General features: G+C 40.6%; 1 protein-coding gene across 2 annotated transcripts; it reads right to left on the reverse strand.

The window, feature by feature from the left end:
* Positions 1-1718: 1718 nt before the first annotated feature.
* NGDN (neuroguidin) lies at positions 1719-9189 on the reverse strand. Of its 2 annotated transcripts, XM_025919040.2 has the most exons (11): positions 9130-9189; positions 8747-8806; positions 8081-8152; positions 4553-4690; positions 4222-4306; positions 4073-4125; positions 3709-3829; positions 3444-3612; positions 2561-2717; positions 2360-2417; positions 1719-1901 (listed from the first exon to the last, which is right to left on the reverse strand). In XM_025919040.2, exons 1-11 carry the CDS (start codon positions 9148-9150, stop codon positions 1882-1884), a joined length of 954 nt encoding a protein of 317 aa, XP_025774825.2. In that variant the 5' UTR covers positions 9151-9189; the 3' UTR covers positions 1719-1881. The 2 variants fall into 2 exon arrangements, with proteins under 2 accessions (XP_025774825.2, XP_086566241.1); XM_086710115.1 differs by lacking the exon at positions 8081-8152.
* Positions 9190-16250: the final 7061 nt, after the last annotated feature.

Genomic DNA, 16250 nt, shown 5'->3' on the forward strand with positions numbered 1-16250 from the left:
TAAAAAGGAAAAACAAACAACCTGAAGACTTTCATGAACCCCAGGATACTTGAGGGCCTCCACACAATTGTGTTCTTCAAGTACTGGTTCTCTTCATTTATTAGCAATGTAACCTTGCGCAGACTGCCTAAGTGTCTCAGTTTCCTTACTGGTAAAATAGAGATGATCTATAATTTGTAAGGATTACGTATAAAGCTCTTAGCTCAGTATGTAACACAAAGTTAGATCCTGGGAGAAAAAAACCACCACCACTTCCTTTTCCTTGGCAGTTCCTGTAACCCAAAAATCTTAATAAATGAGAAGCCAATGCAAGAGTCAGTCCTAAGAAGCAAATGAGGTGGTCCTAACTAAGTATTTTTGAACTGAACCTCCTGTCCACTTAGTTCAGCCAGAAAGGGAAAAGAATCTCTAAACCTGTTCCGTGGCTCTTTGTTTAGATTCACTTGAAGAAACAGAAGTATTAGGGCCCTAGGCAGGTCAGGCTCACTCAGACTACAACGGACTAAAAGTTCAAGGCCCTAGAAATAAGCCCATTCTGGAAGAAATAGAGATTCAGTCTAACACCTTCATTTTTCAGCTAAGGAAAATCAAAGGCCAGGAATGTTAAGTGATCTGCTCAAGTTAACAGGAGACAATACTAGGTTGACTCCTACTTTCTATCAGGCTACAGCCAACTAAACACACACCCTGCCCTGATCAGGCAGACTAGTAGAAGTCCAAATTTACAGGACTCAGAACCAAGGATTTAGTGATGCAATAACCCAATTCTACTTCTCTCCATGACACTGCCCAGGAATACAGACACAAAATTAGGTCTTCATGAAATCCTAAGCACTTAAAAAAACTGTAGTAAGTTTATTCAGCAGATTCTTCAACTTCTGTCCTTTCCGGTTCCCCTTTTCACCTTCTGTATTATCCAAGCCTAAAGGCTCTCCCACCAACAGAGGTCGTTCTCTGGACAGAATACAAATTCTCAGATATGTAACTCCTACCAGTCTCTTGACTTGGGCAGATATTTTGGTGACATTTTCATTCTTTTGATCTTCAAGCTAGGAATTTTCAATCTGCCTATTTTTTTGGCACTCCTTTGCAAGCATTTATAAAAGGACTGGCCTTTAACTGACTGGTGAACTAAGACCTTAGTTAAAGGAAGGTCAAAGAGGCTGCAAAACACAAGACTATACTGATTCTTCATACTCTAGTTTGCTCATTCACTCTGTTCTCTCTGGATAAACTCTCTCCCTATAACTGACCAAAGATCAGCCCTATGTTTATTTTATTTTAGGAAGAAAAGAAAAACATTCAGAAGTGGAGATATGAGTAACTTAACAATGAGAAAAGGTTCTACAATACAGCTTTTGCTAGTCATGAACCAAAGGTTTCCTGAATCACTGACCCCATCTGGTGGCCAGCAAGTTACATTAACAAAACCCACATATCTTAAGATGACTTGCACTCTATTACAATAAATCATACACGAACTTATGGCCACATGGGCCAGAAGAGTTGATTACACTACTCTAATCTCTCAATATTTTTTGCTAAGGAACCAATTTATAGCTTCTGAGAAAAGTAAACTATCAAAACAAACTATAAAGCCAACCTTCTCTCACTCCCCCTGCAAAATTTCATCTTTCCCTTTATCCTTTTATTACCATCTCACCAGAAAAACCCCACACCCAGTGATTCCAGTCATACAATACATATGCAAAAGCAGATTCATTTCGTAAGTAAAATCAATTTTATTCATAAAGATCTTTCCACATATCCAGAACAAACAATTAATGAATTTCAAGGGAAAAAAAAAAAACAAAACCTACATACAGTGAAATTAGAAGTATCCCTGGATAACAACAGATATACAAATATGTACACCCATCATCACCGCCGCCTCCGAAAACCTGAAAGGAAGGGAAACCAAGAATAAGGCAAAGGACAGTTGGAAAAGCTGAGGGGACAGAAAAAAAGAAACCTAGAGAAAAGGGCTCAAGAAGGTTGGGTCCCCCTAGACAGTACTCTGTACATCCTCCCAGGACAAAGGACTAGAAGTAGGAATGAGACTAAACTTGGAAAACAGTTCCTTCAAGTGACATTTTCATAGTCCTACTTAAGGAAGCCTGCACACCAACTGTGGGACCTTAGAAACAGAACCCAGAAATCTTTTTTTTTTTTGTGAATGATGCTGATTTTCAGCTTGGCAAAAAAGAGAAAGCCCACTTCTAAAAAATCAATGCTCAGTCTGGAAGAGGTAACTACAGGGGTTGGTCTGAGACCTAAGATGGCAAATCCAGACAGCTGACATCCCAATTCGTACTCCCTACTCTGCACTTAACCATCCAAGTCCTAGCCATTCACTGACCTTTCTTCTTTCGACTTTTCTTAGGTATCTTCTTACACTTCTTAATAGGATTCTGGTCCTGGAGACAGATGGAAAAGTGAAGGAATGGCAGGTGCTTCCAGGTGTCAGCACCCCTTTCCGTGTTCCTCAGGGTAATGAGCCCCACATGCACCTGGCTGAAATCAAGGAGGCTGCTTTCCCACCACTGTATCGCAGCCTTACCTCATCAAGATGAGGTGTTCCTCCTGTCAAAGCACTGATGTCACTAAAGTGTGTGAGGGAATGAAGTTGTGAATTCATAACACTTGCTCGTTTTCGTCGTCCTTTCTCGCGCTTACTGACACTTAAACGCACCATCATGCTCTCCTCATAGTTAATCCTGCCACAGAAACACAGTTTACAACATGTTCAATCTACACACAGAAAGCTGCAGCTAAAAATCTTCACCCCTTCTTGAAATAGTTCTCAAGAAATTTCACAGCAAGTCAATATAATATTTAAGAACAATCAATGCACATATTGAGCTTCCTCAATGAAATGTTCTTTATGCTAGAAATTCCCTCCTCCCTAGAGATGAACTCATAGCCCATCCATAAGAATATTTAAACTATTATACCAAAAAACTTGCACCTTCAGGAACAGAATTCCTACATGAGCCCCTTCACTCAAATCTATCAACGGTGGAGACTGCCGCCCAGGCAAAGTTGATGAGTCTGTATTCACGTTACAGTCACTTTCCTGCTTTTCTTTCCTGAACCTGTCTAGCATTCTTGATGCCACTATAAAAACTTGACTTTATTCGCTTCTGCACAGAAGTGAGAGTTGTGACAGTGAAATACGGAATTTTTAAAGTCCCACTAGGCAGAACTGCACATATTCCTCTTCGTATAGCATCTGCTCAGCCTAAACACTTGGGAAGATATTCTTTCCCGAGCTCCTATTCTGTACTTACCAACCCTAATTCTTAGAAACTATCAGCCCATTTTCCACTCTACTTTCTCTATAATGTGAATTCTCTTGGTACCAGACTTAATCATATCCATCCAAAGCATAAGGACAGGTCTCCATGGGGTAGAAAACAATTTCCAATTGCAAGGATTCAGACCTGTGTTGATCCTCCTGACTCTGACGGGTGACATGAGGATGCCGAGCATCACGGATTTCCTCTGGAGCATCTGAGTACTGCTCCTTAAGTTCACGAATGACAGAGCTGCTCAATGCCCGTTTTCTGGCCCGTTCTAGGCGTTTCTTTTCCCTCTCAGCTTCTGTTTCATCTATATGATAAAAAATCAGCGAGGGTTATCCCAGAACAGAGAAAAAGATAAAAGAGACACAATTTATGCTGAGGAGGCAGTAGACACAGTTCATACCATAATGTACTGGAACCAAGCGTGGTGGAACGTATTTCTTAACTGTTCCTTTTACAGATTTCTTTCCTGAAGCTTCAGACTGGCCTTCTGCTTCATCTTCCTCCTCGTCCTCAGAGCTCAACTACAAAAGGAATGCAAAATCCATAAACTCAGCAAGTGTTAGACACTAAGTAAAACCAAAGCTAGAGTACCCTGGGGAGTTGGGAATATAAACAAAAGGGAGAAAGGAAAATCTCATACTCTACATTCTAAGGCACAAGACAGGAGTCAACAGTAATAAGAGAATCCCAGGAGATCCAGGATCACCATGAGGCTCATTCAGGCTTTGAGCCCTCAGGAAAATCAGGTGAATGCAATCCCTTACCTTGTTCATCATATTGCTGGGATGAGGCTTAAAACGGAGAGGGTCATTCTCACCTGGGGGGGGGGGGGGAGGGGGCACAAACAAGGGATTTTACAAGATTTGGAAATTTATGATAGTCTCCACATAATCTTACAGCTTCTGCCACTTACTGAGGCTGCCTGTCACTGCAGTCTTGACTAGCTTGTCAATCTGATACTTCAGTTTTTGGTCCAAGGGACGAAGCTTTTCCAAAACCTATAATGTGGTTAAATAGGGTTACGTTCCCTTCCCCAAATTAAACATGTCAAAGCCTCTATATTAACTTGCCAGATAAAGCATCTAAAATATAAACAAAGTAGAGCAAGTGAAAAAAAAAAATACTTTTTTCATTTGGTTTCCTCACTTAATCATGAGAACACCCACTTAAATGAGAGCTATTGTGACAGTCCTAGGGTTCAGGCTGTGGAAACCCAGAATGCTAAGATGCGAAATGCTTCATACCGTGCGGATCTCTACCAGTCTCAGAACTGCAGCATGTCCCTGAAGAGACCCTCCTGAGGCTTTGTCCAGGATGAGATGGGTTAAATCCATAAGGTACATGAGCAGTAGCTGGTCCTTCACTTCCAAGAGGCTGAGACCCTGAGAACAAAAGAGTAAGAGATGCCAATTCAGTTTTAGCCAAAGAAACAGGAGGAGAGCCTAGGGTAAACAGGGTAATTTTTTCCAAGTTCAGTTTTCCCCTCATCAGTTTATACAAGGTATCTGGAGTAGTCTCAAGGACGTGACTGTACCTAAAATGGCCACTAAGAAAATTATGAGAGAAGCAAAGCTCTGAGAATTACTGCAAGACAGTAAGAGCACAAAAATCAATAAAATGTCCCCAAAACTACTATGGTAGGGTTTCTCAATCTCAGGGCCATTAACATATGGGAATGGGCAATTCTTTATTGTGGAGTCTGTGTGGAAAACAGTATCCTTGGCTTCTACCTTTAAGGCCGTTCCAAATTTTGACAAATTTTGTCACCATATGATGTTCAATCTTTAATCAAAACAATTATTGGTTTTTATCCCCATACAATTATGTGATACAGTTAAAAACAATGATCTATACATACTGACATGGACTTAATTCTATGTCAGCACTTTCTACACTACAATATGGTTTCAGTTAAGGCAGGGACAGTATGATGCACACATTTTATTTATTTCAATTTTTTTAAATTTTTATTTATTTTATTTTTTTAAGGGGTCTCATCTGTTTATTTATGAAATTTATTGTCAAATTGGTTTCCATACAACACCCAGTGCTCATCCCAAAAGGTGCCCTCCTCAATACCCATCACCCACTCTCCTCTCCCTCCCACCCCCCATCAGCCTATTTCAATTTTTTTTTAATCTTTATTTATTTTTGAGAGAGAGAGTGCGAGCAGGGGAGGAACAGAGAGGGAGACACCGAATCTGAAGCAGGCTCCAGGCTCTGAGCTGTCAGCACAGAATCAGACGCAGGGCTGGAACTCACAAACCATGAGATCGTGACCTGAGCTGAAGTCAGACGCTTAACTGACCGAGACACTCAGGTGCCCCTGACGCACACATTTTATACACAGAGAAAAATCTCTGGAAGATAACACACTAGTAACAACTGCTCTCCATGGGGATCAAAATGAGGAAAAGGAAGAAATGGAGCATTTGTATTGTGAAAGTATTTTTCATCAGGCATACATTACTTTTACAATAAAATAAATTTCCCAAAAATATACCCCAGTGGTTATCTCAGAATGGTGATTATATTGGTTTTAAATTTTCTTCTTTATGCTTCTATGCATCTTCCAAACTTTCTAAAATTAAAATCACATTACATTTACAGTCAGATAATCAAGCAAATATCATATGAGTAACACAGGAGGGCACTTAAGTTACAGTTGTTAAAGAAGTTGGGGTGCCTGGGTGGCTCAGTTGGTAAAGCATCCAACTTCAACTCAGGTCATGATCTCATGGTTTGTGGGTTTGAGCCCCACGTTGGGCTCTGTGCTGGTATCTGGAGCCTACAGCCTGCTTCAGATTCTGTGTCTCCCTTACTCTCTGCCCCTCCCTGCTTGTGCTCTCTCTCTCTTTCAAAAATAAATAAACATTAAAAAAAAAAAAGTCTTTGTGACTACTTAAAATGAAACTGAAAAAGTCAACAGCCCTTGGAAGACCTATTTTATTTCAGACAGGTTAAATACTCTGCCTAAAATTACACATGTATTAGAGGAGTATGGGATTCAAACTCAGTCTGACTCCAACACCAAAGCCCTGGGTATTTTCAAACAATCATGGGAAGCTGCTGGAGATCAGCACTAGTGTGGTAACAGGTGGAGGCGCAAAGAATTTAAAGACAAACTGAGTTTAACCTCTGAATTAGGCATTTGGTAGTCAAATAATGGGTAACTCAATCTCATGACCCCAGTCTCCTCATCTATAGCATATACAGGAAAACATATATAAAGGAAACATATGTTTCCTTTCTGCCCCAAAGAGTAATTACGAGCTTAAAAAAGATAATATGAAAGAACTCTATAGTCTGTAAAGCACTTAGTAATTTTCGGTCCTGAAAGATAAGTTACTAAATTCTGTTCAATGAATAAACAAATATATAGTGATCTAACATATATGCCGGCAGCCCAGAACCAGCCAAGAATTTGAGAAGTAGGTTCTTCCTGACTAGCTTGGACTCTGTCAAGTTCAAATAGAGTTATAAGCATATGAGAAAAAAATCAAAAAGAAGAAAACACAAAGATAAAAATAAAAATAAGTGAGAACAAAACTGAATAATGAGATAGAAAAGGCAAAGAGAACATATTAGAAACTCTATTAGCTCTAGGGGCGCGTTGGCTGGCTCAGTCAGTGAAGCACGTAACTCTTGATCCCTAGGTTGGAAGTTTGAGCCCCACACTGGGTGTAGAGATTACTTAAAAAATAAAATCTTTTTTTTTTTTTTTTAAGTAGGCTCCACACCCATCGTGAGGCTCGAACTCATGACCCTAAGATCATGAGTCACATACTCTACCAATGGAGCCAGCCAGGTGCCTCCCAAAATAAAACCATTAAAAAAAAAATTCTATTAGCTATCTTTCTAAAGCATAAATCTTCTGTAAATCCCATATTTAAAAATCTTTCAGTGACTCTTATTAAGTTACCACAATGATTTTCATACTTTTGTTGACCTATGGAGTATATTAAGTAATATCTTAGAACAAAAACTCCACATATAAAACAAGAGTTTTCCACTTCAAGGGTCCTTCAAGAAGGATCCAAAGCCCTCCTTCTATACTGCTCCATATTCAATGATCCCTAAGAAGGTTCTACAAGACCTTAAATTAAAAACCACCGTATTTCAATTTTAACATGCATATCGTTTTCATATTTTCACATCTCTAAAGTCAGGATGTATCTTTTAATCAATGGTACCTTAATGTTATGTCATATGTTAACAGGCCGAATTTTTTTTTGTATACAAAGTAAGTGGCAGGTCCCAAATTAACAGCATTAGATTGGATGAAATACAATAGTAACTCCTCAGTTGGCCTACAAGGCTCTTCACAGAGTGACTACTTTCCTAGTCTTACTTCCTACTCCTCACCTTCCACCCCCACACTGTACATCCAACCACACTAAATGACCTCCTTTCCCAGTATATCGCCATGCTTTCAGGACTCTGTCCCTTTGTACATGCTGTTTCTTTCTGTTCCCTGGAGTCCTATTTATTCCGCACAATCCTGTTACCACCTGTGAGAAGCCTTCCCTGACTTCCTCTGTTCCTCTGGCAATTATTTAATCTCTCTCCTGGGCTTGCACAGTACTCATTATGACTCATCAGCAATTCTGCTGTTGCTTATACCTATTGTTTTGATCTGTCTCCTCTCCTAGACTTCACCACAGAAACTGGATCTTATTCATCTTTGAAGTTCCAATACAACACAATAAATTTATGATGAAACAGCTGTTGAGAAGAAGTCAGGGAATGCTGACTCTTCAAATACGTCTTACCTTCTCTGTAGGATAGGCTCTAGCTTGAACTTTTTTTGTCAGAGCTTGTACTTGTGCAGTTACAGCCATCACCTGAAATTAGTCCAAATAAAACCGCTGATGAGAATACACCTAGTCATCTCTGAGCATGGAAGGGCAAAAACTAAACAAATCACCTGAAACAAAGCCTAAAATATTGTTACTACCTTTCTTCTCAGACAGTATAGGAAAGATGGTTTCTGATACTTTTTCATAAAGTACAAAAAAATTTCCACTTCTTAAAGCTAAAGAAATCATCTTATCAAACCATGGGGAGGGGATGGGAACTGGGTCAGTGGTGATGTGGGGAGACTGTACCTTATCTGTACTGGCTGAATCAACCAATACAGCTGGCTACCCAAAGGGCAAATCCTATCACCTTTCCCAGCATTGGTTTCTTTAACTATGAGAATAAAGGAAATACATTCAGATAACTTCTTTTTGGAGTTTTCTGTATTGCTTTAGATGCAGAAATAAATTACTTTGAATTCTAGCCCGAAAAGGTTTTTTCATTAAGTCACTTGGCTCTTAAGGAATTTGGTATCATTCAAATATATGTCCCTCAAACGACCAAAGTTTGGAGGTGAAGCACACAAAACGAAAGCCAATCCGTCAGTGACCCATCCCCAAGGGGGTGACATGACTCACCTGATCCTGAAGGTTTTTCAAAAGTGTCACGGCACTTTGCAGGTCTGACTCCAGCACCGCCTATGAGAGGGAGAGAGAATTAAAGAAAAGCACTTATTTCCTCAGGATTATTAGAAGACTGGACGTATGGGGAGGAAAACCCTCTTCTCCTTCAGACACCCCACATTCCCGACTTTTCGCAGACTCGTTTCACAGTCGGCCAGCCCTCCAGGTTTCTAGGAGAAGCGGTAACTTCAGCCCCCTCACCCTACTGCTGCTTTTATCCTGCTGTATCAGGGAAGTTGCTTCTCTGAAGCTACTTTCGTCACCTCCTTTCCCTCGCGCCAATTATTTGCCCAGAGCCGCTGAAGTAAGGAAATGCCTACACAACGAAGCAAACTCACAAGATTCCCAGGCGCCGCCATCTTCACAAGCCCCGCCTGTTCCGGGGCGGTACTTTCGGAGAGCCAACCTTATCTGATAGACTTGATAGACAACGCCCGCTTGCAAATCTAAGCCAATAGAAATAAGGGCCTCTCACTTCCGCCCCGAACAGGATGTGGGGAGGAGAAGCCACGCCCAGCCAATAGAATGGAAGAACTGACTAAATTCGTCAGACTTAGGGGAAGATCCAATGACGTAAAATTACTCGTGGAAAGGGGCGCGTGATTAGTATATTGAGGAGAATGATGGAAGCTAAACCAATAAAAACGGGGCAAGCGATTGATCGACAGTTAGAAAGACCCTATGGAAAAAAGGAGTTTGCTGAGCAAACTGATAGCGTATTGGCTCCCCGGATGCCGCAGTACCCAGTCTTCTTCACTACGCTGCCCTTGCGTGGCCACAATCTACCGCTAGGTGGCAGTCCTTGGCTTTGCTGTGAGACGGCAGTGTTGCGAATCCGCCAAAGCTGCCTGCTGTTCCAACGCGAACCACGGGAGGTTCCCCACCGGCTTCAAGGCCCTTGCATAGACTTTGTGATACACTCTTGTGTGACCCTGGAGAAGTCACTCGGTCTCTGACATTTTTTTCATCTGTAAATAAGACAGTTGAGCCAGAGAAGCCCAGAGCCAGCGTTTAGAAACGGACACACCGACACTTGGCGCTCATGTCCCTCATCGTGTTTACTGGGGACACTGCGGAAAGAACCCCCCCCTCCCCAGATGCAGCCCCAACACTCCTCATCCCTATCTATTTGGGGACTTAAAAGGGAGCACGTTTTACACATGAGGAAGCCAGTTGAGATTTATGTGACTTGCCCCCTGTCACACAATTTCGCAGCCGAATTTGGCCCAAACCCACCCCGTATTTCATTATGCCCTGCCTCATCTTTTCTCAATACTTTAAAATATGTCAACTCCTGCTTCTCACAAGCTGATAAAGTAATTTGGGTGGGTATTACTTGCTTCCATCACCTGCCTTAAGAAATAAGCACTGCAAAAGGTTAATAATGGTCTTGAATTTGTCCAAGCTGACCTAGGACTAGAAATCAGATCTCCTGACTTGGAACTGTCTTCTGGAACTAAGGAAGGAATAATCCCTGTATCTCTGCACCCAGGGTGGGAAAATCCTGGTTTCTAAATCTTTTGTTGGACCCAGGAAGAATAGGTAGGGGTTGTATCCAATCACCATATCTCTTAACATTGTTTTGCTGCTTCAGGCCCACCATGGAAGCTCAGGGTGCCTTGACAGCCTATTCATTCAATTAACCAATAATTTAAAAAAAAGTTTTTAATGTTTATTTATTTTTGAGAGAGAGAGAGAGCACAAGTGGGGAAGGGCAGAGACAGAGAGAGAGGGAGACACAGAATCCGAAGCAGGCTCCAAGCTCTGAGCTGTCAGCCCAGAGCCTCAAGTGGGTCTGGAACTCGTGAGATCCTGACAAGCAATGAAGTTGGTGGCTTAACTGACTGAGCCACCCAGGCTCCCCTAACCAATAATTTTTGTACTGTTTGTCAGGATCTGTATTATGAAAAATTTCCATCTCAACATAAATTCTCGTACTTGTCTTGTTAGGTTACAAGGAAGCTTTTCTTTTCCTTGGGACTTGAAATTAATCTGTTCCCATGCATTATGATGTCAGCAAAGAACAAATTACACTACTTTGTTTTGGTTTTGATTATTAAATACTTACTAATCATTCTTTTCATTACAAGAAAATCTTGGAGTTAACAGTACACTAAGTCTTTGTAAAATTCTTCCAGGATTCAACCAACAAGTATTGGCAGAGAACACAAGATTATTAAATTTATTGTTTTCTATTCCAACAATTCCATAAACTGTTAGTCATTAATAACATTTGCATGTACTGTACTTCCTGTCCATTCCTCTAGATATAAGATTTTTTTTTCTCTCTGATTTCTTTCAGGATTTTTCTGTCTTTGGCTTTTGCAGTTTCAACATGGTATGCCTATGTATGGGGTTTTTTTGGTTTTAGGTTTTTGTTTTTTTGGTATCCATCCTGCTCAGCGTTTTCTTTTTTAATTTTTTTAAGTTTATTTATTTATTTTAAGAGAGAGAGAGAGAGAATGCAAATGGGGAAGGGGCAGATAGAGGGAAAGAGAGAATCCCAAGCAAGCTCCCTACTGTCAGCACGGAGCCCAACATGGCGCTTGATCGCACAGTGAGATCTTGACCTGAGCCGAAATCAAGAGATGCTCAACTGACTAAGCCACCCAGGTGCCCTAAAGATTAGTTCCAAATTATGGAAATAGCCCAAGTGTCCATCAACTGATGAGCGGATAAAGAAGATGTGGTATACATACATATGTGTATATGTGGTACACACACACACACACACACACACACACACACACACACTGGAATATTACTCAGCCATAAAAAAGAATGAAATCTTTCCATTTACAAGGACGTGGACGGATCTAAAAAGTATTATTCTAAACAAAATAAGTCAGTCAGAGAAAGACAATACCATATGATTTCACTCATATGTAGAATTTAAGACATAACAGAAACAATTAAAAGGGAAAAAGAGAGAGGCAGACCAAGAAATAGACTCTTAACTATAGAGAACAAGCTGACTGTTAGCAGGGGGGACGTGGGTGGGAGATGGATTAAATAGGTGATGGGGATTAAGGAGTGAACTTCTTGTGATGAGCACCAGGTGTTTTATGGAAGTGCTGAATCACTGTATTGTACACCTGAAACTAATATTACATTGTAGGTTAACTAACTGGAATTTCAATAAAAACAATGAAAAAAATAATAAAGCTAGGGGCATCTGGGTGGCTCAGTCGGTTACGTGTCTGACTCTTGATTTTGAGTCAGATCATGATCTCATGGTTGTGATATTCAGCCCCACTTTAGGCTTGTGCTAGGCTTGGGGCCTGCTTAGGACTCTCTCTCTCCCTCTCTCTCTGCCCCCCCCCAAAATAAACTAATTTAAAAAAAAGAATAAAGTTGTATTTTACAGAAAAGTTATCTACACTGACTTAGTTTTTTAAAAAAGAGTTTTATTGAGGTATAATTTATATACCATAAAATTCACCTGTTTTAAATGTATAATTCAATAATGTTTAAAGAAAATTTACAGTTATACAACCATCACCAGAAAACAATTTAGAACATTACCACCATCCCTCATGCCCATTTGCAGTTTATCATCATTCTCATTTCTATCTAGCCTTAGGCAATCACTACTTTCTGTCTTTATAGGTATTCCTTTACTATACATTGCACGTAAATGGAATCATATAGTATGTAGTCTTTTTCATCTGTCTATATTCACTAAGCATAATGATTCTGAGTTTTTGAGTGTGAGATCATGGACCTGAGTGGAAATCGAGAATCAGATGCTGGGGAGCCTGGGTGGCTCAGGCAGTTGAGCATCTAACTTCAAGCTCAGGTCATGATCTCACAGCTCATGAGTTCAAGCCCCATGTCGGGCTCTGTGCTGACAGCTCAGAGCCTGGAGCCTGCTTCAGGTTCTGTGTCTCCCTCTCTCTGCCCCTTCCCTACTCACGTTCTTGCCTCTCAAAAATAAACATTAAAAAAAAGTCAGATACTTAACCAACTGAGCCACCAAGGTGCTGCAATATTTTGACCATTTTAAAACTCAACTGTCTTCTTGAGTTGTAAAGGTTCTCTGTATACTCTTAGCAGAAGTCCTTTATCAGAAATATGACTTCCAAATATTTTCTCCAAGTCTGAGGCTTAAACTTTAATTTTAATTTTCTTAATAGTATCTTTTAGGTACAAAAGTTTTTAATTTTTATGAAGTATAATTTATCAATATTTTCTTTTATGGATTGAGCTTTTAGTATCATATGTAAGAATTTGTGTCTAACCAAAGACTTTCCCTATGTTTTATTCTAAAAGTTTTATAGCTTTGGATCTTAAAATTAGGTGTATGGCCCATTTTAAATTATTTTTGTGTATGGTGTGAGGTAAGGTTCTACATTTATCTTTCTGCATGTGGATATTCAGCATCACTTGTTGAAAAGACATTTTCACCCAATTGCTTTGGGATTTTTGTTGAAAATCAATTGCTCTAGTTTAGTTTTAAATTTTAATTAAATTAAAATTCAGTTTCTCAGTGGTTCTTAATACATTCCAAGTCCTCAACGGCCATATTTAGCTAGGGGAAGACAGGGAGAGTCCCAATCAAGTCAGGAAGGTGGGAAAGCCCAGCCTGGGGTGGGGGAGTATTGGTAGACCAGTCAGACCTGGAGGTGGGAGGCTGTGAAAGGATAAGATGGTATAAGCTGTGACCAATTTAAATGCCAGCCAGGGGCGGCCTAGGCTTTGTCTCAGATACAACGTAGGCCCTGGAGGCTTCTATTCATGACAGATATGTAAGATATGTAAGAAGTGATACTTTAGAAAATTGAGTCTGCCAGTCATTTGGTGAAATGAGCAGCTGGAAGACTAGTCAAGGTGCTGTTGCAATTATCCAGGTATGAAAAGGGGCCTAGCTGAACAGGTAAACTGCAAGGAGCTGAGAATTACTAGATGGGGCCCACTGAGATGGGGCAAGTTCTGGAGAACATTGTCATTGCAGATGCTGGAAGGAAGTCCAGACCAGCCTGGAAGCTTATAAAAGGAATTAGTCCATTAAACAGTCAGAGTCAGGAAGATGTTCTAACAAGACGGCACTAGGACAGGTTTGGAAAGCCTAGCAGGCTAGTGGTAACAATAAATACCACTCACTGAGCACTCACTGTTTGTTGGGAGCTATGCTTGTAACTTCTTTTTTTTCCCCTAGCTTTCTTCTGGTATAGTTGACAAATAAAAATCGTATGTATTTAAGATGTACTATGTGATGCGTAAATATATGATTACATTGTGAAATGATTACCACAATCAAGCTAATTAACCAATCTATTACCTCATATAGTTACCTTTTTTTTTTTCTTTCTTTTTTGGGGGGGGTGGGTCTAGTGATGAGAACAATTAAGATCTACTCTTAGCGAATTTCCAGTACACAATACAGTATGGTTAACTATAGACACTCTGATGTACATCAGATCAACAGAACCCATTCATCTTTCATACCTGGAATTTTGTCCTCTGAACATTTCCCCTACCCTTTAGCTGTTGGTACCCACCATTCTACTCCCTGTTTCTCAGAGTTTGGCCTTTTATTTTCCACACACAAGTGAAATCATATAGTATTTGTCTTTTTGTGACTTACTGCACTTATCACAATGTCCTCCAGTTTCATCCATGTCATCACAATAACAAGGTTTCCTTCTTTTTAAAGACTGAGTAATATTCCTTGTGTGTGGAATCAGATTTTCTTTTTTCTTTTCTTCTTCTTTTTTTTTTTTTTTAGATTTTCTTTATCCATTCATCCTTTGACTGACACTTAGGTTTTTTCCATGGATTGACTATCATAAATAATGCTACAATGAGCATGGGGGTGCAGATATCTCTTTGAGATGGTGATTTCATTCCCTTTCGATATATACTCAAAAGTGGGAACACTGGGTCATGTGATAGTTCTATTTTTAACTTTTTGAGGAGCCTCCATACTATTTTCCATAATGGCTGTAACCAATTTTTTAAAATAACTCCATATACATAATCCTTAAGCCAAGCAAATGGGCTAGATATTACCATACACATTTTGTAAATAATTTCATTTATTTATTTATTTATTTATTTATTTATTTATTTATTTTAGAGAGAGCATGAGTGGGAGAGAGGGGCAGAGGGAGAGAGAGATAAGTTTTAAAAATATTTGTTTATTTGTTTAAGACAGAAAGAGAATGCACGAGTGAGCAGGGGGAGGAACAGAGAGAGAGAGGGAGCGAGAGAATCCCAAGCCAACTCTCTGCTGTCAGCACAGAGGCCAACGCAGGGCTCAAACTCACAAAATGGGAGATCATGACCTGAGCCAAAATCAAGAGTGGGACACTCAACCAACTGAGCCACCCAGGCACCCCTACCATCCACATTTTACAGATAAAGCTGAGGTTTAATGCTGGGGTTCAAAGCCAAATCTTCCTGGTTCCAAAGCCTGTGCTCTTGAGAATAGTTCTTGTCAAACTTTTATGTGCATTAAATCACCTGAGACGGTCTTGTTAAAATGCAGATTATGTTTCAATAGGCTTAGGTTGGGGCCTGAGATTCTGCAGTTCCAACAACCTCCCATGGATACAAATGCATCAGTCCATGGATGACACCGAGTCACAAGACTTTGAATGATACTTTTTTTCTCAGAGAGGTGAAGTAAATCACCCAAGTCATGCAGCTGGTCCTTAGCAGAGCCAGAGTTTTTGAATACAGGTCTATTTGACTACAAAACCTATGCTCTTAGATATTAAGATGTGTTATCTCCTCTTATTATCAGGAGACAGGGCCACCAGCTTCCAGTCTGGGGCTTGAGGGAAACATCTAATCTCTGAGTAGATGGGAGCCAGAAAAACTAAAAGAGTTATCAAAACAGGGCTTCTGACAGAGGTAACATGACCAGGGTCAGTTACCACACTGGGGCACAGGGTGGGGCCCAAGTCTTAGGAACAAGACAGAAGCTAAGTTTCTGGAACTATTGCATGGGGGCAAGGATAACTGGATGCTGAGACTCCAAGTTAGGCCAGAGCTTGTTCTATCCCTCTTGCATGGGACCTAATCAGGGATAGGACTGCCCCTGCACGTGCAACAAGGCATAGCAGAGGAGAAAATGGACAGAGGGTTGGGAGCCAGGCTATCCTTCATACCTTGCTCCCCAGGATCCTTGGCACCCCCCCAGAGAGGCTAGGCCTTCCTAGGGCTCACCCATATTCTTGGGAGCTATAGAATCCATTCCCTGCACTCTCCTTGCTCACCTTCCATTCTCTTGATTCCAAGCCTTCCTCCCACCACAGTCCTCCATGTGCACACTCCCTGTTTGTATGACAGGATGGTTCTATGTTTCAGGCCCTTATCTTATTGACCTTGTTCTGTCAGGACCCATAATAACTGCCTTTGCTTTTTCTTTCCTTTTTTTTTCCATCCTGACATGCTCCCTTTGATTGGCCAGGGCATAGGGTGGGTGTTTGGGAAGTGGCAGACAACAGAGACA

Source organism: Puma concolor, chromosome B3 (genome assembly GCF_028749965.1).
Source record: "Puma concolor isolate L17-30 chromosome B3, mPumCon1.1.hap2, whole genome shotgun sequence".
In the NCBI taxonomy this organism is placed as follows: domain Eukaryota; kingdom Metazoa; phylum Chordata; class Mammalia; order Carnivora; family Felidae; genus Puma; species Puma concolor.

Excerpts from the sequence above, each read along its gene's own strand:
- NGDN (XM_025919040.2), bottom strand. The coding sequence starts at position 9,150 with ATGGCGGCGCCTGGGAATCTT. Across the intron at positions 4,126-4,221 it reads TGCAGTGACAGGCAGCCTCA|GTGAGAATGACCCTCTCCGT; the intron begins GTAAGTGGCAGA and ends CCCCCCCCCCAG. Across the intron at positions 2,718-3,443 it reads AGTCAGGAGGATCAACACAG|GATTAACTATGAGGAGAGCA; the intron begins GTCTGAATCCTT and ends TTTCTGTGGCAG.